The sequence below is a fragment of the Pseudonaja textilis genome, chromosome 2 (genome assembly GCF_049901715.1).
Source record: "Pseudonaja textilis isolate UNSWEBS1 chromosome 2, rPseTex1.2, whole genome shotgun sequence".
Taxonomy (NCBI): Eukaryota; Metazoa; Chordata; class Lepidosauria; order Squamata; family Elapidae; genus Pseudonaja; species Pseudonaja textilis.
Genome location: NC_141991.1, coordinates 216,610,557 through 216,636,148, shown reverse-complemented (window position 1 = coordinate 216,636,148; position 25,592 = coordinate 216,610,557). Strand labels below are relative to the sequence as shown.

The 25,592-nt window shown below is 34.3% G+C and overlaps 2 protein-coding genes across 5 annotated transcripts in view; one reads left to right on the top strand and one right to left on the bottom strand.

Annotated features, from left to right (window-relative positions):
* The window catches only part of FAM81B (family with sequence similarity 81 member B), a 40,322-nt gene extending 22,391 nt beyond the window's left edge, over nucleotides 1-17,931 (top strand). For 3 of the 4 annotated variants that reach the window (XM_087927039.1, XM_087927037.1, XM_087927038.1), the window contains 7 exons: nucleotides 1,439-1,697; nucleotides 5,088-5,206; nucleotides 8,291-8,420; nucleotides 12,656-12,762; nucleotides 14,174-14,309; nucleotides 16,414-16,612; nucleotides 17,549-17,931. In XM_087927039.1, the coding sequence (XP_087783165.1) occupies nucleotides 1,439-1,697; nucleotides 5,088-5,206; nucleotides 8,291-8,420; nucleotides 12,656-12,762; nucleotides 14,174-14,309; nucleotides 16,414-16,612; nucleotides 17,549-17,691 (1,093 nt within the window). In that variant the 3' untranslated portion in view covers nucleotides 17,692-17,931. The remainder of the gene's footprint in view (nucleotides 1-1,438; nucleotides 1,698-5,087; nucleotides 5,207-8,290; nucleotides 8,421-12,655; nucleotides 12,763-14,173; nucleotides 14,310-16,413; nucleotides 16,613-17,548) is intronic. The other variant, XM_087927040.1, reaches the window with a different exon arrangement.
* Nucleotides 17,932-18,826: 895 nt separating this feature from the next.
* SKIC3 (SKI3 subunit of superkiller complex) overlaps nucleotides 18,827-25,592 on the bottom strand; it is a 50,483-nt gene continuing 43,717 nt past the window's right edge. Inside the window, exons 38-41 of the mRNA XM_026719130.2 lie at nucleotides 22,671-22,823; nucleotides 21,762-21,892; nucleotides 20,967-21,090; nucleotides 18,827-19,365 (exon numbers count right to left, since the gene is read on the bottom strand). Coding sequence (XP_026574915.1) covers nucleotides 19,285-19,365; nucleotides 20,967-21,090; nucleotides 21,762-21,892; nucleotides 22,671-22,823 — 489 coding nt within the window. The 3' untranslated portion in view covers nucleotides 18,827-19,284. The remainder of the gene's footprint in view (nucleotides 19,366-20,966; nucleotides 21,091-21,761; nucleotides 21,893-22,670; nucleotides 22,824-25,592) is intronic.

Below are 25,592 nucleotides of genomic sequence, written 5' to 3'. Positions count from 1 at the left end.
ACCTCTCCCTTCTTCTGCATCTTCTTTGTACTTTTTAAGTTCCATTTTCAATTCTTTCAAAAGTGGATCCATTTTAAACACTTTTAAACAACCACCTGATTGATTTTAGTCATTCAAATGCAGTAACCAAGAATCCAGAGATTACCAAATAATCCAAATAGTCCCAAGCTGTTTCTTCTTATTTCTTTTTTCACTTTCTCTTCCTGGGGTTTTGCTATTTTGTTGCGATGTTTCAGTTAAGATTTATCTTTTGAAAGTCTTGTTGAGATTTTACTGTAAGTTCTTTTTAATTCCAAGCAGTCTTCTCCCTTCCAGATCCTGCCCTTTTATTCTTTTGCTCTCCTTTCCTGTTTTCAAAAGCTTTTAATTATCCACAAATCTGTATTATCCCTTTGACTTTTTATTATCAGCATTAAATGCCTATTAATGTCAAAGTGGATTTTTTTTCCAATTCCTTGCTTAGGTCTCTTAGCTGTCAGTATAGGAAGAGGAGAAAAAAAAAAAACAAATCCTTTCCCTTTTCTTTCTCCTTCGCTGCTTAGAAATCTTCATTGGGAACAATGTTATTTTTTCTTTAATAGTTTAAAATAATTTGCTATTTCTTTGTTGAATTTTTAGGCCCAATTCTAAAAGACAAATAATAATACAGACATTATTGTATAAATTAAAATTTTTGTATGAGATGTACATGGAAGAATTCAGATGATAGAAAATCGCATTGCACTCGTGTCAGAGGCATCACTTCCAAGTTGAACGGATTAGCCAGTGACATCACCGTTGCTCGGGGGGTGCCCATTTGGGGGTTCCTTTCATGTCCCCAGCAGAAGCTGGAGTTGATGTGAAGGATGGAAGCTCACCCCACCCCACGGCAGCACTCGGGTCTCAAACATGAGCTTTCAGTTTATCAAGCCAGTGTCCTAACCACACAAGCCATTGTGCTCCTATGGTTGGAAATATATTTGTCCCTTAATCTTGGAACCAGTAGAATCAGAATTCTACTGAAGCTGAATAGAAAATTATTTCCACATTTTTAATTATTACTACTAAAATATGTTTTTATAATTTTATGATATATTTTTAAATTCTATGCTCTGGTCTTGGACTATAAATAAATAAATAGAAAAAACAACTCTTGTGTTTACTTTTTAACAACACATCTATCATTCTTCCAAAGTTGAATTCTCCTCCTCCTCCTCCTCCTCCTCCTCCTCCTCCTCCTCCTCCTCCTCCTCCTCCTCCTCCTCCTCCTCCTCCTCCTCCTCCATCATTCTAATCTAAAAGCTTTTCAGATATTGAGTCATTCATTACCCATATTCCACATGAGTTATAGGCAGAAATTGTCACCTAAAGGTACTTCATTATTTTATCTTGTTGCTGTAGCTGGATGCAGTAATAAAGGATTTACCTTTAATTTTCTACTTCTCTCGTGTGATTCCAGAACTCCAAGCCAGCCATTTCTACCGGCAATTCCTAATGTGTCTGGAAGCAGAGTGAATTCCCTGGAAGACCGACTATCTAATCAGGAGCGTACCACTGCTGTGCTTCTGGATCAGGCATTTCGGATCAAAGATGGCATTGTTTCATACCTTCAGGGAAATAAGAACTTTCAGCAAGGGGAGGCAGCAGCTCACCAGCTATTGGAAAATCACATCCAGACAATCACAAGTGTTGTTAAAAAGCTGAGCCATGACATAGAGGTATCAGCTGTTACTAGCAATTTATTAAATATTCAGAAGTTATGCAATGTTAAGCTTCAAAGAGGTCAGATTCATATTACATTTTCTTAGAAGCTTTTTTTCTTCCTAGGAAGAGAGAACCTTTTGCCTATTTTCTATCTGCAAGGTATTTAAGGATTACACCATTTAAATGGAGGAAATCTTCAAATGATGGAGGCATTTGACACAGATGAATCTCTTCCCACTTTCCTAAAATTAATAACCACTTTGAAAATCTGGATTAAAACAGATTAACTATTTGTATAGCTTGTTCCTAAACTTTTCTATACATAGATATAACATTTGGGAAAGTTTTGTGTTTCTCAATTTAGCTTAAAGGTGGTTTGTTTTTTTTCCAGATAAATTTGATTCAATTTTGCTTGCCCTTTCATTGGAATGCAGAGATAGTTTACAGTTGTAAACTCTTTCAAGTCTTCATTAGATGATTAAACCTCCCCCACATTTTTACTATAGCCTTCTAGCAATGTTTAAGGATCCTAATTGCATGTCAAGAATCCTGGTACAGCTGAAACATAGTAATAAATAGCAATAGCACTTAGACTTATATGCTTTACAGCCCTCTCTAAGCGGTTTACAGAGTCAGCATATTTCTCCCCAAAATCTGGCTCCTCATTTTATCCACCTCAAAAGGATGGAAGGCTGACTCAACCTTGAGCTGGTGAGAATTGAACTGCCAAACCACAGCCAGCAGTCAGCAGAAGTAGCTTGCAGTACTGTATTCTAACCACTTTGCCACCGTGGCTCATGTCCTTCAACTCACAGGCTATGAGAATTCAGAATCCCCACGGCCATGTAGATACATATAGATACTGACACATCCACTACAATTTCAAAATTTAAAAGTCCAGAATTCTCTTACCTCATAATGTAGGATAAAATAGTTTCTAGATGACATTTTCATTGTACTGCCTAACATGTTCACTGAATATTATACTGCCGCATACACTGCCTAACATGCCTAATATAATGCTTAATATACTGTGTAACATTTTTACTGGATATTTTAAGTGCTTTCCCATTTCTACTCTCACATTCCCCCCACTCCCCCCGAAAGCATCAAGACAGGACAGATGAAATGAAACTGGAGTTGCTTTTGATGGATAGTTCTAGAAGGACTTAAAGTGCCATGCTTGTTCTTCTCTACCATCCTCCACAACTGGAATTCTACAGACAGAGTTGCCCTAAGATCCTTGTTTGCTATCCTGTCCCACTTTTTCATCTTGGGGCATGGAACTAGATGAAGGGATGCCCTTCTGAAATTATTGTGTTGGCATAAATGGCTTGGTTAATGTCCATAGATGAAGAGATCCCCAGACAAAACATACATGCCAGGGCTTTTGGAGAAAAAAATATAATGACATATTTTCAGACAGTAAAATAATTTTAATTGGCTTCCCTTACATATGAGTCTGCCATAATAACCATGAATAATTTGGATCCTTATATAGAAGAGGCCATCAGGAAAAAGGACAAATTAGCAACATTAACAGTTTTTCTAATGGCTACATTAATACTACACAGCATGTTTGAAAATGCCTTAAAAGTCATCATGAATTTATGCACTGTGAAAACAGCAAGGCAAATCAATCAAAATTTCACATATATAAATAAAAATACCATTAATAGGACAGGCATATTTTTGTATTAGAATGTTTGAGATTATGGGAGAAAATTAAAAACTTTTTAAAACAATGCCTAACGCTAGTAAGCTCAATGATAGTCATAAAATAATAAAGTACTTAAAATACATTAGAGAAAACATGGCAATTATGTTTTCTTTCTTTGTACACTTACATTGTGGGTAGTTTGTAGCCACTGATGTAGGCCAAGAATGATAATGTCAGTAACAGAATATTGTGCTTGGACAAAATCAGATGTTTTCCAAAACCTGGCCATAGGCAATGACTTTTATTGAGGTCTTGATTCCTGCATACGTTCGCTCTATTAAATAATGGTCATTTGTGGTACTATAGTTTTAAAACTAAATCTCCAGGCGAGACTAGAATAATTATATTGTCTGGATCCAAATCATGCCATAAAATGTGTTTTATTAACACAAGCTCATTATACTGTACTAAAACCATACAATCCAAACAACACAATATATATGAACTTATCCTTAGTGGGTCATTGCATGTATATTGAATTCATTTTATTTGCATAAGCTATGACCAGCCTAGGACCATTTTGCTCAACCTTTTTCCATTTTTTCCTGGCAACAGAGGCCAGACACCTCTCTTTACTTTCAAACAAATCACAGTTCCTGACACTGGTTTTTTTTTTTTTTTCAAATTAAAGTTTTTAAGGTAGAACTTGAACCATGATTTGAATTTTTTAGTTTTTTGTTACTTAAAATACTTACATTTATTTCAGTTTGAATACTAATGTACAGTAGTTCATTTAATATGAGAAGTAGATGGGTTTTTTTCCTCATGGATACAAAAGAGGAGGGAGAGTACATGAGCTATTTTATGTGGCACACTGCTTTCAGCATTCATGTTTTGCTTATTTTAATATAACATAACTCTCCAGCCTGCTTGCTTAGTAATTAAGGCACAGGATAAAAACCTTCATTCTAATTCCATTATGTGGCTTACTAGCCTGTCTGTCATCTTAAAATGTTTTTGAATGATCTTTAGATATTTCCCCCTTTTTTATATTCTTAACATTTTTATATTGAAAATGAATATCGAAAGCTATATATGTGCTCTGTTCATTTGATCTTAGTTTAATAATTTCCATATGCAATGAAAAATACCCATTTGCCATTTTATGGATATATAATATCTTGAGAACCAGTTTGGTGTAGTGGTTAGGGTTAGACAAGAAACCAGGCAATTGTGAGTTCTAGTCCCATCAGCAATGGCAAACCACTTGAGGAGGGGGGAACCTTGCCAAGAAAAATGAAGGGGCTTGTTCAGGCAATCTCTGAACATTGGATATGATTGAATGGAAACAGGAAGAAAATCATGTTATACAAGTATAAAATATATGTATAAAAGAGTTGCACAGTTTAGAATATTTAGGCCTAAAGGATAATCTTTTCTTCCTTATTCATCTGTAAAATTGAGGTTTTACTATCTGTGTTTGTGTGATATATGTATATAAATACTACTTTTGCATATTTTAAGAAGTTCCAAAGGTACTGCCAACTTTATTGTTGTAAGGCAACGGAACAAATACCAGCAAAGGCAATCTATTTTGTAATGTAATTCTAAATTGTTACCAGATCAAATTCTAACATTGCCTTTTGGGTTCCAAAATTAAGTGACCCAGCTGTTTTAGTATAAGTTATTTCCCTTCCCAACTGATGTAATATAACTGCCCTTTACAATGGTTATAAAATTCCAGGAGTTGGAGAGACAAATAAAAGCCAGAGATGAAGTAACATCAGGAACTAATTTTGCTGTGCAAAGTCTGGATCATAAACAGATGCAGGGAGTTGGGGACCTACGTGGAAGAGTGGCCAGGTATGTTGGTGGGAGCTACCTTCACTCAGCTTGATAAACCATGTTTTAATTTTAGTGAGCACAGGCCCATATACTTTTCTTTCCTGCACATTACAGTTTTGAGGAGAAAATAATGTTTTCTTTAGGATTTGCTTAAATATAATATTGCACCTAAAATTGAGACAGAGAATTCAAACAAGAATTTTGTCTTTGTCTCTGAAGAATGTTTTTCTCTTACCTCTGAAAGAAATTAGAAGTATTCTATGGCTGTCTCTGCAGCCACTAATGTACCGGCAGTCTTTGTTTACCAACTGCCTTGTGCAGCAATCATTTGAAGTTGCAGCAGTGCTTAAAAAGTAACTTTGCAACTAATTCTAACATTTATGACTATTGCAGTGACCTATATTTATGTGATCACCATTAAAGTGCTTTGCAACTGGCTTGCAACAAGCAGAGTTAATACAGAAAGTGGAAGTAAAATTGTAACAGAATAACAGAGTTGGAATGGACCTTGGATGTCTTTTAGTCCAACCCCCCCTCAAAAGGAAAACCTATACCATTTTAGACAAATCTCTTCTTAAAAACTTCCAGTGTTGGAGCATTTGCAACTTCTGGAGCTACATTGTTCCACTGATTAATTGTTCTAACTATCAAGAAATTTTTCTTTAGTTCTAGGTTGCTTCTGTCCTTGACTAGTTTCCATCATTGCTTCTTGTCCTGCCTTCAGGTATTTGGAAATAGGTTGGCCCCTTCTTGATTTTTCGCATAGCAATTGCATCACTTCACTTAAAGATTGAAGGGGAAGTTTGAAGGTTGTAAGGCCACATGGTCATGTGATTGTTTATCACCAAGTTGCTAATGCCAATTGTGATCATTAAGCAAGGTCTACCTGTAAGTAAAATTACTATAGAAGCTGGCATATAAATCATATTAGTGGACTTAGAAGCACACTGTCAGAATTAAATATACTTAACACAGTCCGTTTGCAAGCTATGGCTGCATAAAAAACAGGCAGAAGTTTGGTTGTACTGAAATGACCCTCATCTTGAGGTTTTTTTTTTTTTAACTATTTCTATGGACAGTTTTGAATGAAGTAGTTTGACAATGAAAATAATAGAATTTTTCTTTATGATTGTTAAAATATACAGTAATTAATGTTTATGTATAATTTAATGATTTGAAGTTAAGCCAGGGACAACTTCTGATATTTATTAGTTTGCTTGTTTGTTTTAGAGGAACCAAGAGCTGGAACACAAATCTCTAAGATCAGCACAAACTCCTGTCATAGCACCAGTACTTGTATTTATACAAGATATATTTTAATGCAACCGAGTATGAATAATTACTCTTGGGCTAAGACAAAGAACATTGAAATGATTCATACAACCATGTAAGCAATTTTTGCATAACACCTGCTTACAGTGTTCACCTAAAGAAAGACTAAAATCACCAGTAAAAGAGAATTTTTTTCCTTTTATATTTTTCTATCCGTATAAAGTGAAAGGTGTCCAGAGTCGCTTTGGTGTTGGATGGTTTACAGATGAAATAAAATGAAATGAATGTCTCTATTAATACTTTCATATGTATTTGAAATTGTCTTCTCCTTAAGCAGCAAATAAACTATTTCAGAATATGGACACTTTGTGGTACACAGGTATATAATCTCTCTTGTGCTGATATAGATATATGCATGCATACACATGCATACAAATGCACATACAAACACATAATGTGCAGCAAGGCTATTCTAGAAGAAAGAATGCCATGTTGCAAGGTACTCAGAAAAGAAGAAAATTAAAACTCTTCGATGAAATAGTTTATTGAGAAACTATTCTGGGGATTTCACATAGTTTATGTCACATCAGTAAAAAAGTCAGACAAATCTGAAAGAATGTTTTTGGTGTCATAAGCTTTTGCGAACCAAAATCTACTTGATGTGTGGAATGATATGTCATCTTAAATTGGCAGGATAGCTGTTCCAACTTCTTTTTAAAAAATCTGGTGTGTGGGGTGTTTGTGGGGGATGAAGAGCAGGCATGAAGATATTTAAGCACCATGATGCATCTAATACCTACAAAGATCAGACTTGTAAAAACCATGATATTCTCTGTGACACACTATGGAAGTAGAAGTTGGATGCTATAGGATAAGGAGAGTATTGGTGATTTGGAACATCGGTATTGGAGAAGATAGAATATAGTGGTCAGCCAAAACAGCAAATCTATGGATCTTTGAACAAATCAACCCAGACTTCTCACTCACGGGACAAATGACCAGGCTCAAATTATCCTACTTTGGATACCTGATGCAAAGACCAGACTTTCTAGAAAAAGGTTTAATGACAAAAAAAGATAGATAAAACAGAAGAAGAGGAATGGACTCAGGTGAATGGACTCAGTTATAGAGGCAATGAGTACACTACTGGGAGACATGAAAGAATAGGACAGGGATAGATTGATATGGAAAAGAAAGATCTGTGTGGTTGCTAGGAATTGAAAACAACTTAATGTTACATAATCAATCCACCTATATATATTTAAATTTAATGAGCCACTGTTCATATATCTGATAAAATGAACTCTGATTCATAAAGTTTCTGCTGATAATTCTCATCATGCTACAAGGGTTTGTTGGTTTTGCCTCAGAGATATAAAAGAATATAGAAGAGGAATGAAAAGTGTAAGGACTATGAACCATAGGAGATTGCACAGTAATACATTAACCTTTGGAGATTTTTGGGAAAAGTCTATAGAAGTGGAATAAGAAAGGGGAAAGAGTTACACCTTTATCATGTCTCCAAATATCCTGGAAAATGCGGAGCACATGTACTAAGCATTAGGGTAAATTAAAAAGGGAAATAAATACTGTAGTGCAGCTAAGTTAAATTTTATAGCGGAGTTTAGGAGCCAGCAGAAGTGAGTAGTCACACATCTGAAACTAAGGATTTCAAGAATCAGAAATGAGTAGAGGTATAAAATACATAATCCTTTCTTAGGGAAGAAAATTGCTTGTTGGAGATATACTTCTGAATGATTAATAGAAGAGAGAATTTATGGTATGGAGGAAATACAGAAACTACCTTCTTCTTTGTTATCAACTTTCTAGATGCGATGCTAGCATTGCCAAACTCTCTGGAGATATCAATATCAGCAGGCATGAGATTTCAAAACTAGAGAAAGAAATTCATGCTGTTCAGTCTTCCTTGGACAATTATATGAATAATATTGAGATGAAGGTGAGTGGCTCTGAAGTGAATTTATGTATCTGTACTGTATGTTAGAAATCATTCAACTTTTCCATTTGGTTTAAAATTGCTGACTCATGTTAATGGAAGAGAAAAACAGATGGTTTTTTTTTTATAGAGGTGATGAAGGAGATTTAGCAGCATTATGATGGAATTAAGACCCAGAATGATTGCAATAGCTAATTGTACAATTAATATTGTACAGCGCTGAAATATGGAGATTGAGAAATGATGCTGTGTGATCACAATACTTATCATGTCTAACATCATTTTTGTCTAATGACAGTTTATTAATCAATTGTAACACACAGAAAGATACAGTCACGCAGAAAAAGTCCTGATATTTTTTGTAATGCAGAAAAGGTCCTGAGATTCCCAAGCATTATTGTTCTAAATGTTTGTTAAAAAAGAACAGGTCACACCAAACAAACTTGATTACCTTCTTTGGTAGAGTGGCTATATTAGTGGATTAAGGAGATGCTATGAATATAGTATACTTAGATGTCAGCAAGATAAAGTAGACCACAGCCTATTTCTTGGTAAGACAGAAGAAGGTGGGATAGAGAGTGCTACCACAAGGTGGATTTCATGCACTAAACATGTGTTTCTTAATGGAACTACATCTACATGGAAGGAAGTATGCAGTGGGATACTTCAAGATTCTCTTTTATGTCCACTGCTCTTCAATATTTTCCATAAATGAACTAGATGAGGGGATTGAAGTGGTGCTCATTAAATTTGTGGATGACACTAAGCTGGGGGGAAATGATAATATTTTGTAATATAGAGTCAAGAATTTTGTCAGAAGGATCTTAACAGACTTAAGCATTGGGCCCTATCCAGCAAGATGCAGTTCAATGGTGAGAACAGTAAGGGCCTGCATTTACGCTAGAGGTAAAGGATAGGCAGAGTACCTGTCTCAAATATAGTGCCTGTGAGAGGGATCTAGATGTTCAGGTGAATCACCACAAGTTTGAGTTAGCAGCATTCTGCAGCTGCCCAAAAGAGCCATCACGATCCTAGATTGGATCAACAGAGATATAAAAGAATACAGAAGAGGGATGACACAGGATGTGATAGTACTGATCTCTACTGCACTAGTGAGGTTGTATTTGGAATTGAGTTCTGGTCAAAATATAAAAAAGATGGTGAAATCCTAAAAGTGTGCAGAGAAGTGTAACACAGACGATAAGAGATTTGGAGGCTAAATCAATGATTAAGGGAACTAGGCATTTTTAGACTAATGAAGAGAAGGCTTAGGGAGACATGATATCAGTCTTCCAATACTTGAACAGTGGTCACAGAGAAGGTCAATGTATTCTCTATAGAACCTGAGGGCAGGACAAGAAGCAATGAGTGGAAGCTTATCGGGGGAGATCCAACCTGGAGTTAAGGATGAATTTTCTGACAGTGAGAATCAATGTAACCGCTTGGGTTATGGGTGTTCCATTGCTAGATGTTTTCAATAAAAGATTAGGTAACCATTTGTCCAGAATTGTATAAGGACTTTTGCCTTGGGCAGGGAATTGGACGAGAAGACTGCCAAGATACTTTCCAGCCTATGGTTCTATGAAATGGATAAAAACTACGTTCTAATTTTAACCTCTCTATACTTGAGCTTTATTATTGAGAGTATTTTTAATGTAATTCATTACATTAAAGATTTTGAGCAAAATTGCTTGTGGATGGTTTTTTGTTTGTTTGTTTGTTTCTTTGTTTTTGCTCTCTGGTACCTTCAACTAGACCCCACACATTAGACATTCAAAGTTAAGATTCCAAGAAAGATTTTTATTTTTATTTTTAAATTAAAGTTAAATGCTGGATAGGGTTATGTTCTTAGATCCGTTCTTGCTGAAGAAGATTTATTGAAGTAAAAAGGTATTTGGATTATTATTTTTTTCTATATGAACACTTTGAAAAAAATATATAAAGATGAATTTTAAATTGTCATATACTTTTCTAAAATATAATTAGATTTGAGTAATCACATTAATGGACTAAGAATCACTACTGAATTTAAGCTAAAAGCTAAAAATGAGTAACAAAGACTATGGTCAATCCAATATGAATGTTCACATTAAACAGCACATTACTACGTTCAGTTCATATTACAAAATAGCTATTTTGAATTCTGTATCTGATAAAATAAAAATATAATTTCTATGCATAGATAAATCCACATTTTTTTGTATGTGGTACAAATCCATGTTTTAGATTATAATATAAAAATAGCAATAGCAATAGCACTTAGACTTATATATACCACTTTACGATGCTCTACAGCCCTCTCTAAGCAGTTTTACAGTCTCCGCATATTGCCCCCAACAATTTAGGTCCTCATTTTACCCACCTTGGAAGGATGGAATGCTGAGTCAACCTTGAGCCTAGTGAGATTTGAACTGCCATATTGCAGACAGCAGAAGTAGCCTGCAGTACTGCACTCCAACCACTGTGCCATCATGACTCATTGTTCCCAGTTTGCTTTAAAGATAGGAAATTATTCTAGACATTGAGACATGCTTGGTTAGCTATTCTTCCATTAATGGGATTTGACAACCTTTTCAGTAAGAAGCAGATATCAGAAGCAGATAATTGCCTTTAGCAATTATTGCTTATAGGCCAGTTCTATATACTCTGAGGAGATATGTGATTTAGTGAAGTATAATAACAGCATTGTAGGTTGAAATAGGAATTTGTTTCATACTGTTTTATCTCATACTGGTGTGAATCATTTTTCAGAATTGTTCAAGTTAGCCTGTATTGCTGCTGAATATGAAAAAATAATCTGACCTTCTCATTATATTTCCAGAAAATTTTTGAAAGTGAATAATATATTTTAAAGATCAAAACTGGGTAATATACCAACTTTCTGTACCATAATGTTCAGAGTAAATTAATATTATTCTTCCATTGAAATTCCCAGGTTATTAATACACTTAAAATTTTTACGTGGTTATACTCTCAGACTAATCGATCGTACCTAGTAGCTTGCTGTTAAAAATCTTGTGAAGTTTATCTGGCTCACATACTAAAAATTGTTCTTTTAGGTACATTTTTCACACCGTTACTTTTCTGTACTTTAATTAAGGACAAAATTTTGTTAATTTGATTCCTGGACAGTTGTCAATGTCTATCACTGTTCTTGAGCTGAATGGTCAACCTAGGTAGGCCAACTATAAGCTTCAAAATTATCTGACTTTATATGTGTGCATTGAACTCTTCTTGATAAGGAACATGAAGGCTTTGAAGAAGGAGCAAAATCTTAGGTGGGACTTTTGCAGAAACTTTCATAACTATCCCACAGACAAAAATTTATCCAGCTCTCTATTAGAATATGGGGTTTGTTCCCCTTGTAAAGAAATGTTTATCTGATGTCCTTATTACTATTAACGACATATGAATTTCCCAAATCTTGTATTTTTCCTATACCAAAGGATCATACTTGTTGACAAAAGGTTAAGCAGATGTGTTCTGTGTAGAAAATGTAAAATGAAGTTCTTTCAAACTTGCCCATAATTCTTAGAAAGCTTCTTCTGCAACCAATGAAAAAACTGAACAAATGCTTGCATAACCATATAATATGAGTTACTGGTACAAGTAGTACTCATTTAGCAACTACAAGTGGAACTGGAAACTTGGTTGTTAAGTGAAGCAGTTATCAAGAGAAACCAAGACTGTGTTTGCAATCCTACTTTAGCTTTGCTTTGCTTTAGAGACCCTCTAAGGATTGGTTGCCAAATTACTTTTTCATCGCTGTCATAACTGCAAATAATTGTTATCCAAAGCAGTTATTATGTAAAAACAAAGGTAAGTCTTTCATGCAGAAATATGACAGAAGTAGGACAATTAAAACCTTCGCAGGAAAAAGATTCTTACTTGCTGACTATTCCAAATGGATTAGCACATAGTATAGCTCTTCCTGAAAATGTAGAATATTAGAGAAAAGGGTCTCATCTTCACTTTCTCTCTAGCAGCCTATGTATAATCTGATCATTTCTGTAAAAAGACTATAAAAAATCAAACAAACACTGGACATTAATAATTATTTTGGAATAGTTGATGAGAATCTTTTACTATCAGCAAAATTAATTCTGAGAAAAGGTTATAAAAATGAGTCTATCTGAAATTCTGACTTTTCCCTTAGTCACTGCAATCATAATAAGTATTTAATGTAAATGCTGGGATTTCAGTCCATAATGTTTTATTGTTGTTGTTGTTCCTATTAGGTAATGCATCTTTTAGGCAAAATAGAGACTTCAAACTCAGAGCAGACTTCAAATTTAAAGACAATACAGGGTGATCAACACCATGAATTGCAGCTCTTGGATTTCAAGTAAGGGAACAAAGCTTTTCAATGATGTTAATGTGCTTGGTGAGAAGTTATGGTGCAATGGTATTGGCATGACAGAACACCACCAAATTAATTTACTTGCCTTTAAAAATCTTGACAGGCCAACAAAGATAAATGTTTACAAAATCACATAAATCTTTTTTGCAAAGCTGATGCAATGTTTTAACTGAAACTGCACAGTGTTTTTATTTGCTTTCACTGATAGCTGTAAGAACAAAACTTGTCTTATGTAATACAAAAGGATAAGTAGAAAGAAGACAGAAAATCATAAGAACCAATGCAAATTGGTTTTTATAGACAGTCATTCTGTGAGTGAATTAGGCACTTTCTAAATTTGCTTTATAAATGCATAAAATATTAAATAAAACTTTAAGGATTTAGAGAAGGAAAAAGACTATAAAAATGGGTTGGGAGAGCATCCATGCTATACATAGCTATATCAGATCATTTTTTTCTAACTCATCTAAAAAAGTGTAAAATATAGCTGTACTATACTTCAGTTTTCTTTTTGAAGAATTGCTTTTGAACACAAGTGCTTAAAGGCAGCACCTATCTACGCTCATTGAAGTAACTGTGTGTTTCTAAGATTGACATTATTTCAGTGAAAGCCCTACTGAAAGGGCTGCTTAAACTTGAAAAGATGCAGCTGCTTTAATAAGTCGCATACTGTTGCTTTCTGAATGTTTTTTTAAAGTCAGGTGTGAAATACTAATTCAGATGCGAGATGAAGAACTACTTATATTTAATTGTAAAATCAGTATTTTTTTAAAAAACAGGATAAGAAGACAACTCAGAAGTGTTTGGAGAAATGTAGTTTCTTCACTTCATTCTTGCCTTACATATATATGTTCATCGGTTGTGGACACATGCATGCACACACACAGATACATTGATGCTCATATTCAACTTATTTCCTATTCTTGCAAAAGATCTAGTTTTGCTAATGTAAAAGCTGTGATCAGAAATTGACTTACAATGCTTCAAAATGCATAAGCCTTTGATCACTTTCAAAATACATTTTAAAGATCTCTCTTGTTGGGTGAATACATATCATCAAATATCATATATTTATAGCCTTGAAACTAAAACCATACCACCATTGTTGGCACTTCGGAAAATTTTTAACTACCAAAATTGGCAAAAATGAAGAGTATATGGAATAAATCTGATTCATGACTTGAAATCTGAATAGGTTTATGTTTGAGTGAAGCTTTTACCCACATGAATGAAAATTAAGAAAATTTTAGAAAGTTTTAGAAAATTAAGAAAAAATTAACATAAAAACCCACTTGTTATTCAAATTGCTTTTGTAGTGAGATCATGATATAGAAGAACTGCATGTTTTATGCTTTATTTTCATGAAAATTAAAAAGAATTTCTCTTTAAATACTAGGATAAATAGCATTTTAAATGATTTTAAAGATCAAATTCAAAACCAACGAAAGTGGATGGAAAGTGAGTTGCGGAGATCTGAACAAGAGCAAGTCCATTTCACAAACCAGCTCTTTGCTACAATCAAGGACAGATTGGCAAGTGCTTTTGTAATTCATGCAAAGAATACAAGCATAATATGCTGTGTCAAAAAGCTTCTTTTATAAAAGAAGAGCAGACAGATTTTAAACAGATAAGTAAAGTGTTTAAAACTGGTTAACATTCTCAGTGATTTCACATGGCTGAGTAAGGAAAATGAGCCAGCAGAGAATCCTGGGAAAGAGGATGGTGAGAAGATTATCTCACAAAGAATCTACAACAGAAGTACAGAAATCAGGAACACCTGAAGGAAGCATAGGAGCCAATCAGATTTTATTACCAGACATTGAAAGCCCATTCATCTTTGCTTTTTGTGTTCAATATATTGCTAGAGAAAGGTAATATACTAAGGTTACTTTGGGGACTTGGGACAGTCAGAGATGTATGGATTTTAAGCTGCTACATTGTGGATGTTGTTCTTTCAGTCACAGGCAATAAAATATGCCATCTTAAATAAGTTTCTTAACAGATGGCAGAGTGCTCCTTTTTCAAACTGTAATCTGAATTACAGCTTGAGTTTTTGGCAAGAGGAAGGATGTTGGCTTCATGCAAGCACTTAGGCAGAGTGTTTAGCTTCAGAAAGTAGCTGATCCAGAACCAGGACTCTCTATCTGCATATAACTTTCTTCAAATTTGTCCTTTGTGAGAGAAGAGCCCTTGGTGTGATAAACTGGAACAGTTCACTTTAGTTTCAAAAGGAGCCAATTTAGTTGTTTTATAAAATAATTTAAAAGACATACTGTATGTTTGCTAATTCTAAATTATTGCACCATGCAGCAAGTTTTAAATGTTGTATTTTAAAATTATTGAAGCTTTAAGTCAATGTTTGCTAAGTGCTTTGATTTTTGGAATCAAAATCACTGTGGGCTGCTCATCAGTTAGAAATGGCTCTGCCTTCCAGTTTTAAATCTCCAGTTCTATCTTGAGATCTTTCTTTTAATTAACCTTTATTGTGCTTGTATCTGCTTAGTAACTTAATCACTTAATGAAAAACCTAATGGAAAATGAACAAAATATTTGATAAGAGGTACATTTATATATAATTATATACATTTATATACATTTATACACACATATATATATAATTGTTTTTTTAAGTATTAAAAACTATTTCCTTATATTTTGTATTTAACTGCCCATTTTCCTCAGAGGGGTTTATTCCCCACTGTTCACAAAACAAGGTTTCCAAGGCAAATTATAAATATTGGAATTACTTGAAAACATACCATTTGAAGTAAAAAGATGACAAGAAAAGAAGTTGGAGAAACAGAAAAGAAATATCAGTCAAATTAAGCACTACCTTAAAAATAGTGTTTTTGTTCAAAATTTACCATAGGGAGAATTGCTGGAGAGTAGATAGGGAAAACTGGTGTTGAGTCATATAGAGCCACAAATTAGATTGCCAAAAACAGACCCACAATTTTGAACAATATAAATTGCAGAAACCAACCTATCTGAATTTAGGCCATGATTGACTAGGGTTTTTGTAACTCAAAAAATTAGGAAATCATTGATGTAATTGCTATCCACAGCTTTAATTAGTAGCTTGGATCTTAGTTACAATGTTCAACGTTTTACGATGTTGGATCTAAACATGATGAGTTGCTGCTTCATGGCCAGTTGTTTATTTAATCTTCTTTCCAGACTTCTACATGAGCCAGAAAATAAGAAGCGGCAGCATTTTTTTCGAAGCTCAACTGATGAGATCTGCACTTCATGCAAAGAATTTTGATATCCAACATTTCTTTGGACTCTCCTGCCTTTCACTGTGCCAAACAATTTTTATAAGCTGAAGCATCTTCAGTTTCATAGAAAAAAATATATCAAAAAGTTTGGAAGCCTCTTATACTAGATTAGCTTTAAATCCATCCCAACTTATTGGCTGTTCCTTAAAAAGTCAGTTACTTATTTAACTGAGAAATGAGTTTTATCATTTTTGTAAATGTAAATTTACAAATAAAGATAATTATACAAATGATAGCATATCTACAGAAAAAAAAAACAGATAAGCAGAGTTAATTTCATCCCTTTATATTGAATGAATAAATATAACATTATTAATAGAGTAATTCTATTCATTTTTCACAATAACTCTTTCAAAAGGAAATACTGGAAAAGAAATTGGAAGATGGGTTATACTATGTCTCCAAAAGAATAGAAAAAAACACAGAAAAAACATTGCAATTTGATGTGGAACTCAGCCAGGTGAAAAATGATCAAAATAAACTACATGCAAAGATTGCCAGGTTTGAAAAGCTGATGTGGAATGAACTAGAAGGAATGCAAAATGAATACAGATCAGGTGAGGTTATTTTTCAAACTTACATGCATTTGTGTGTTTGCATGTGTGTTATTTGGCCACACAACTTCATCATTCTCCATCATACCATAAGCACAGGGGTGGCCTTCAAAAATTTAACGAAGAGTTTTCTGCCCAGTTGCTGGGTGGCCGTGGCCATGGTGGGTGTGACCTAGTTCACCTCCTGTACCATGGCAGGGGGAAGGGGGTTTGCCTTCCTTGGGCTCCAGAGGCTTTCCTCAAGCCTCCAGGATGAAAACCGCCTCCCTGGGCTCTGGAGGCTCTCTGAAAGCTGGAAATGGACCCATTTCTGGCCTTCCGCACACTCTGCACTTATCTGCATCCAAAACGGGCTTTGTGGGGATTCCTGGGAGGGGCAGGGAGGGGGGACGGGGCCAGCCATGAGTGGGATTTGGGGGTTCTCCAAACTGCACAGAATCTTAGCTAGGGGCTCTCCTGAACCCCTGCAAACCCCCAGTAGCCTACCCCTGCATAAGCAGGAAAACTGACAATCTATTTTCTGTGGTTTAATTTATAAACCTTTCTCTTCACAAAGGACAAAAAACAACTTTCAGCAGAAATAACTGATTCCTCTGATATTTAGATAGAGAAATTGTGAGTTCAGATCAATTGTTATTTCTAGTCTTCCTTTTTCATGTCAGGAAACATGTATATACTTTTACTCTGATTTTAGGCATGACATTATTTATGAACCAAAGGAGAACTAAACTAGCTCAACTTAAAGCCGGTCCATTCATTTACTTAATTGGAAAAAAATGTTATAAAATATTTCAATGACACATTAAAATGATAGATCAAATGATGACCTTAAACTAAGAAGCAATAGTCAAAAAATATTTTGGAATGCTGTATAAACACAAAATGTGATATTAATGATCATTTTGCCAACTTTACTAAAAGATGCGTGTTATTTATCAGGATTTCAATCTATCCGTGACTCTCTTGACGCGCTCAAACATATACAGACAACAAAGCTAAAACTTGAAGAAGAGAAATTCAAGCAAGATATGAAAAAGCTACAACGAAAACTCAGTGAACTCAAAGACTTGAAAACTCAGTGAAAGACTTGAAAACTCAGTGAACTCAAAGACATTTTGTTTACCATTTACATTTGTTCCATCAAGGGAAAATACTAAAAAGGTTGAAAAAGTTAACTTTCTTATTTGTACAATATCAGACTTGTTTTCCTCTAACTCTTTAACAAAAGAGTTAACTGTCATAATTCTGAACAGTGAAAATAGAATAATATTAACATGTCATTTTGTTTGAAAAAAATAAAATGCAAGGGCTTAGCAATGTGTAAGTCATTGCATGATTTATTTTGACAAACCATTACATCAAATATCCTCAGTTATATCCTGAAGTTTTGAAATTATGTCCTTAAACAGAGAAACTTATGCAACCTTATCAGCTCATCTATGTAATTTTATCATCAGTTATGAAAAAGAAGAGCTTAATGCATTTGTGTGAAGAATTCTTTAAAGTTAAATATGAGAGCAATCCAGTCAGCATACTAGGTCTCATAGTTTTCATACTGTCCCTCCCAGAGTAGTTGGGATGTAAATATAATAAATCTAATTAATTAAAAATGGAATTTAATGTGGAAGGAATATTACTAAATCCCTATTTCTGGTATGTTTTATTGTGGAGGTAGTAGGTTGGGTGGCGGTGGAAAACAAGAGAATTTTAAATCATAGAAATGGCTTGAAATTGAAGTAAAAATACACCTCTCTACTCTTTGGCTCCAAATTATAGCTCAGCATTTGTATGTGAAAAACAATTTAAGAACAATTAAGTAACATTTGTCGTTACAAGCATGTCCTACTTCATACTTACCATTTATTTTATGCTATGTTTGAAACTATTTGATTCTGAAACATCGTGAACTTGATGAACAAGGAGCATCAAATACTATGGCCTCATGTCATCTTTGAATCTAATTTAAACTAAAAATATTTATTTCCAAAATGGACTCTAGTGAAGGTAATGAATAAGACCAGAGAGCTGAAAATCTACTTTTCTCAGGCTCTGGCCATCATCTCTCTGAAATCAAAGGTTTGCTGCAGCTGTACCATCAAAGACAGCCATGACACATAACATTAAATATAGCCAGAAAAAAAATAAAATTTGGATGAAAGCATAAAGTTCCGAATTAAAAGGTCCTGCATGCAGAGTAAGATGTAAACAAGCTGTAAACAATGTTTCAACAGATTTTATTGTTTCATCACCCACCAAGTTAAAGGTTGCAAAGCTGTAGAAAGATATATTGCTACATAGTAAAAAAAAACACAACATGGACAGAAACAGCAAGGTCTTAGCAGACTATGAAGATAAACATAGTCCAAAGTTTATTTAACACATGGATGTATTAAGGTTCCATTTTGAAGACAGAAATCTCTCATATTTAACTCTAGAGCAGAGGTCAAAATCTTTGTGCTTTCCAAGGTCACTAGCATAACACTGTAATTTCTCAGTAGAAGCACAGATTAAGTACTGTATACTTCAATAAAAGTTCAACTGGATAGTTTAATAACTGATTCCTTTTCATACAAATTGGACTGTTAGCACTTGTGATTTAAAGTCAAGGTATTTGTCATGAAGATGTTATTTCCAAAAGCCTCCAAAGTTATTCTGATTCCTCACTAATGTTAGTGCTAGGAGGCTGCTGCTGAGAGTTTCTTGTCTAATTCCAAAACTCGAACATCTCCGTTAGCTTTGGCATTTGCTGTAAGAGCCTGCAGAATTTGGAAAACAGAGAGAGAGAAAAGAATTACGCATTAATGTGAGTATCTCACAGTGTAAGAGTTTAAGGATGTTTTCTTATTTGCTAATCAATCACAAGCTATTTAAATAGGCAACTTGGTTGTACATACCCCCTGCACTCCCCCCGCATGCGTCTCCCGCATGCATCTGCCCCCCCGATACATGCGCAGCAGAGACCTGAAAATCAGCTGGCCGGGGGAGAAGGCACACATGCATGCACAGTGGAGCTGAGCTGGGATGACAGCTCACATGCCCACAGAGAGGGCTCTGTGTGTCACCTGTGACACATATGCCATAGGTTCACCATCACACTAAAATCCAGGAACACCAAAACATTTTGGGTTTCGTTATGCAGCTAACTCAAAAGTGTAACTTCCAAATCAAGATGGTTTTGGGTTCGAAAGAAAACATAACCTGTGCACACCTCTAGTTTTGCAACTTATAGTTTGATGTATGGATAGTAGGGTAAGTTAATTAAGTAATGCACTATCCTCCATGCTATTTTTTATTTTTATTTTATTTTTGTTTTTCTTAGTTTATTCCTCCAAAGATTGTGGCAAGATAGCCAAAGTCCCCATCCCACCTTTACTCTGTTCAATACTTAAAACTGAAGCAGGTTACTTGTTCAGTAAAACTGAAACAGGTTATATGTTCAGGTCTGAACATATAAGGGTGAAGGGGGGAAATCTGATGGCTCCTTGCACTTAGCAATAGTAACTGTCCTTTTTATTGTAAGCAGATAAAGCACTTCCCCCACTGCTACTTCAGATTACATTCATTATATGAAGAAACAAAAAGGAACTAGAGGATAGCTGTATTTCTTGGAAAATAGAAGAAGAAAAGGGCAATCCAACTAATTTTTTTTTGTCATAAATAGCACTACCCCTGAAGAGAAGATTGGCCCCAAACCTGCTCACCTCCAGTGAATTGGAGTTGTTATTGGTTTTTTTAAGAATCGTTTTAATGTGTGGTCAACTCCCCAGAGTTGTATTTGCAAAATGAGTAGCCATATAAATAAACTTAATAAGCAATCCAATATTAAGGAAAATTCTTTAATTGCTGAAATCATGGACTACTGTAATCAATGTTCTCTGTTTTTTTAAATAACTTGATGTTAGTTCATCAATTATATGATTAATGAGCACTTTTGATTCATGAATGCATTATGGTATGAAAAAGAAATTATTTTCAATGTTCCAAATAACATTTTTATCTAACATACTTTAACTGTATATTTAAAGTTCCCTAACTATCTTTCTAGTTAAAGGTTAACATGAATGGTACAACTTATAAATGCAACAATTTGAACTGAAAAAAGATACAACAAAATCAAATGCAGCAGCTTACTACAAATATAAAATTGTAATCCTTCCTTAAAGCTATTAAAAAACAAATTCTAATGGTGCTTCCTCAAAAGAACATTCCATAAGTGCAATATTACAGGTTTTTTTTGCAAATGAAATCTAGTGTACTTGATATATCCACCTAAATTAATAACAGTGGAAGATATTAAACTCCTAAATAAAGCACAGAGAAACCTATTTAGCATATATAACATGAAATTGTTTCTCACATCGATTAATTCATAATCATCTTTGGCATATAAATGTCTTAAGAGATACCATCGGGCAACTGATACTACAGTTTCTGGAAATCCAGATTGATATACCACTCTCTCTAACATACGACGTGTTTCTCTACAAAGAAAACAGAAAAAGTAAAATACTGATTAGATGTTATAAAAAATAGTGAGAAAATGGCAAAATAAGTACAAACCTACAGCATTTTAGATATTCAAATATATACTTATATTTACATTAATTCATGTTTACAAGTAAGCATGATTTTCTCTCAGTACAAATGAGCAGAAAATAGTTATATTCTGAAAAATAAAAATAAATCTAACACATCATTAAAAGTGAGTGAAATTCTGAACTGCCCCCATCAAGAGGACAGTCTGTTACATAGATATTGACTGTTTACAGGTGGGAAAATGTTTTCATTACTCAAACAGATTCTTGGCGCCAGTTCAAAGAATATTTCCATGCAAGCAAAACTGCTGTATAACAGCCAGAAATACAGTTTGAGTTTCCTATAAAGCTTCCAAACGGGCAATTTATTCTGCAGTTTTAAAAGGCCTCTATGACAAAAAAACTTCCATAACAATTTGCAACAACTATGTCCTTACTCACAAGGGAAAAACAAGTTTATGGATTTTGCCTCTATCAAACAAGACTCTCTACTGCATTTTATGATAATTTTATACTTTATGACAGCAACTCTCAACTGTCTTTTAATTTGATGCCATTTATATATTTTTGAATTAGGATAAAAAAAAAAGCCATGTAATATACAAATCCATACCCACCGTGAACCCATTTTGCGATTATACTGCATAAGTGCTTGAAATAGAATACCCAGCGGACAGAAGGAAATTTTCATAGCTTCTGTTGTGGCTTCTTGAACTAGAGATGGCCAGTGATCATTTGAAACATTAGCCTTTAAACAAAGAAAGAAAAAAAATCCTAAATGCCCAGTTACTTATATCTAACACCATTATGTTACAGCTAAAAATAGTTTCAAAGTGATATATCATTTTTCCCATTCATCACTTAATTAGTATGAAAAGTATCCTAGAATTCTAACATAAGGAACTAACTTTCTAGCTCTTTTGGTAAAATGGATTAGCCAAAGCTACTAATTTTACCAAATATTTATTTAAATTATTTTTTATGCAACTCGTCTCTCCATATCATAGACAAAAAGGTCTTAATTTACGAATATTATTTTGAACCCTAATCAGTATCCCCTTTCATAAGTCACCCAGCATGTAAAACTATACTCCCCACTATCAATTATATTAAGAAAACATTTTAACAAATTATTCTTGACTCCACTAACAGAACAATGAACTGACTTCCATTATGATATATTAAAGCAAATCACTGGCTATTTTAGCTACATGTATATATGCTGTTAACAACTGCATTTCTAAAATTGTAAAATTTAAATATTCACAATCATGACAGTGCGGAATATCTTTTTTTTTAATGCAAATCTCTAAGAACTATTTGTAGCTGACAAATACTATTATTTCATTGTACATTTGTGATGAAACCTGATTAGCACGATTTAATTTATCATACAATTTGCAAAGGCAAAACATTTTTCCTGAATATTTTCGGATTCCTCCCATAATGGTTAATTGAGAAGAACAATTTTAGTATCAGATTACTGCAATTTCTTCATTTTATCATTTAAGAATTTAAACCCTTACCATACAGATTTCCAAGGCAAGTTTAGCAAGTCTTAGAAGACTAGAGAGTTTCCCACTCAAGTTGCCTTGCTGAGATGCCAATTTTAGACTTTTTCGGTAACACATTTCTGCACCAACCATCATTCCTTGTGACCGATAGACTTGTGCCAACCACTGAGGAGAAAAAAAAAAGAAATCAAATCCAATATTAAAAAGTATGCTTTATATTTAATTTCTGGTTTTTAAACATTACTGTAAGCATTGTGTTAAAAGTGAAATTTCAAACAGCCAAGGTTATTTTTTTTTAAAAAAGAAAGAGTAAAATATCTGAAACTCAAAATAAAAGAACCTCAAAAAATCTTTCACTCAATAACCTGGAATTGAATGTGATAGAGATCTCCTCTAAGGAAACACACCTCAATAAAATTCTTAAGTTGTATATGCAATGAAGCCTGAGACAAAAAATAAAGAAAGAAATTAAAGATCATGAATATAGCTTTCCCTCTCTAAGGGAAAGTGCTGTAACTGATAGGCAAGTTATGCAAATGTATAATAATCACCCTCTCTGGAGAATTTCCATATCAATTTTCCTGACAAGAGTCTGAATAACATTGGCAAGCTATATGAAGATAGTGCTGGTTCTTTCCAAAAGGGACAAATAAATTCAGGTACATATTCCCAGGAAGCAAACATCACTCATAAACAACACAATATTGGCTTTTGTTACCATCAACTGTAAGCGTTCAAACGTTATCATTGTTGCATTGCATTCCAAATGAATCTCAAATACAATGGTTAAATGGGATAGCTGGAACCCACCCAAATTAAGACTTAAAAGTAGCTGACCATGGTGCTGAATAGCTCTATTTTCATTCATGCAATTCTATGTGTCTGTTAGGCAAAACCAAATTCCTTAATATTTTCATAATTTATTCAAAAATAAACCCAGCTATATGTTTATCTTACATCAATTTGCTACAGACCTCTATTTTAAAACATGATTCCCTTCTTGTTTCTCCTTAGGTCATATAGTGCCACAACTAATTATTTTACAACAGATGTTCATCCATTTCTCTGTCTGCTTTGTTTCCTGAGGCAGGAGGACAATTACATTGGATTTAGTTTTGATCTTGGAGTACTAAAAATATGATCTAGAGTTGGAAGATAATACTCTTTGTTCCTTGTAATAAACAGATAACTTCTTGAATACTCTGCGGTTCTGTTCCCAGTACCATAACAGGGAATCAGAATTCTCTTGATTGGTCAACTTCTGGGACCTGAGGGAGTTACAGAATTTCAAAGAATATTTGGGAAAGCTTTTGTGCTTTATGCACACCAAGACACAGCTATTTTTCTTCTTTTCTGAAATCTGCATCCAATTGCTTCAATTCCTTTTAGGGAGGGGTAGGTCAGATAACCAGTTGTTTAGCTGGTGTTGGCTTCATATTCATCAACTTGTCCAAATAATCTAGGATGTCATAATGTAACGGCATACTGTCTGTCTGTCTGTTTGTCTGTTTGTCTGTTTGTCTGTCTGTCTGTCTATCTATCTATCTATCTATCTATCTATCTATCTATCTATCTATCTATCTATCTATCTATCTATCTATCTATCTATCTATCCATCCATCCATCCATCCATCCATCCATCCATCCATCCATCCATCCAGATCCAAACATTGTGGCCTTTCTAGTTGGCAAATGGATTTCCTAAGTGCCATCCAATAACCACTGGGAGGACCACAGCTAACTTATGCTTTAGATTTCAATTTTACTTTGTCATCTTGAATTCTTTGTCTTCTATTCTACTGTCTACAAGTATTGGCAACTCAATTATCCACACCGTCTTCTTTCAAACCACTGTTAAATCTGTTGTTGTTATGAGCCAGGACTTTATCAGTCTGCAATCGGAAATCCTACAATATTTTAACCTGCTTATTTTCAACTACTTTTTCTACTTTATGCTCCCACCAATTGTTCATTACTGGCACATATTAATTTTTACAGATGTTCCAGTGAATCATTTTGGTGACTGTGTTACATCATTGTTCACAATCAGTTTGTGTAACTTTGTCACATAAGCTGAATATACGATCTCTTTTTTTTTTTACTTCTTTGCACAATGTGCACTTTGAATCATTTGCATTTTTTTCTATTCAGGCCTTGATTGGATTTGTTTGATTATCTTGCTCTTGAGCAGCCAAATCAAGCCTTCGGTTTCTTTCTTTAATGTTCCAGTTCCACTTTCTCCTTGAAAGTTTATGGAAATTGACCATGTCATGCTTTTTCCTTTCCAACATTCTGTTATTTTTATTACATTCTTTCTATATACATATTTGTTTCCTGCACTTTCAGTAAGTTCCAATTTTTAACTTGCATCAATTTTTTTTCTTGGCTGCCTTTTATGTTATGTTATGTTTATGTTATCAGCCAATGCACCCTTCAATCGTTTGATCTCCATTTCTGCCAAATAGATTAAAAGCAAAAGGTAAATGTTTCCCCTGATCAGTTGTGTCCGATTCTGGGGGGGGGGTAGTGCTCATCTCCATTTCCTAGCCAAAGGAGCCAGTGTTGTCCAAAGACACTTCCATGGTGAGAATGTAATGCATAGTGAATAGTCATTAGCTTTCTTGTTTTTTGGTCCAAACTGTCCAGTTCCACTTGTATCCAGTTAATAATTCAAGCAATGTGTTGTACATATATGGTCAAGTATTGATGGCTTTGATAGTGTTACTACAATGTATTTGAGTCTGGATAAATACTTTTCCAATGTTCAAACATTCATTTTAAGTATTCCCACTTAGCTGGTTCTGATTTATAATTAGCAGGCCACAATGGTGCAATTTTTGAACAGAGTTTGCTTTTATCCTCTCTTTGGTTGTTGTTCTTCCAGTAACCCTACAGGGCTAGGCCATGGTTCCTCAGCCACAGCTCCAGAGTCCT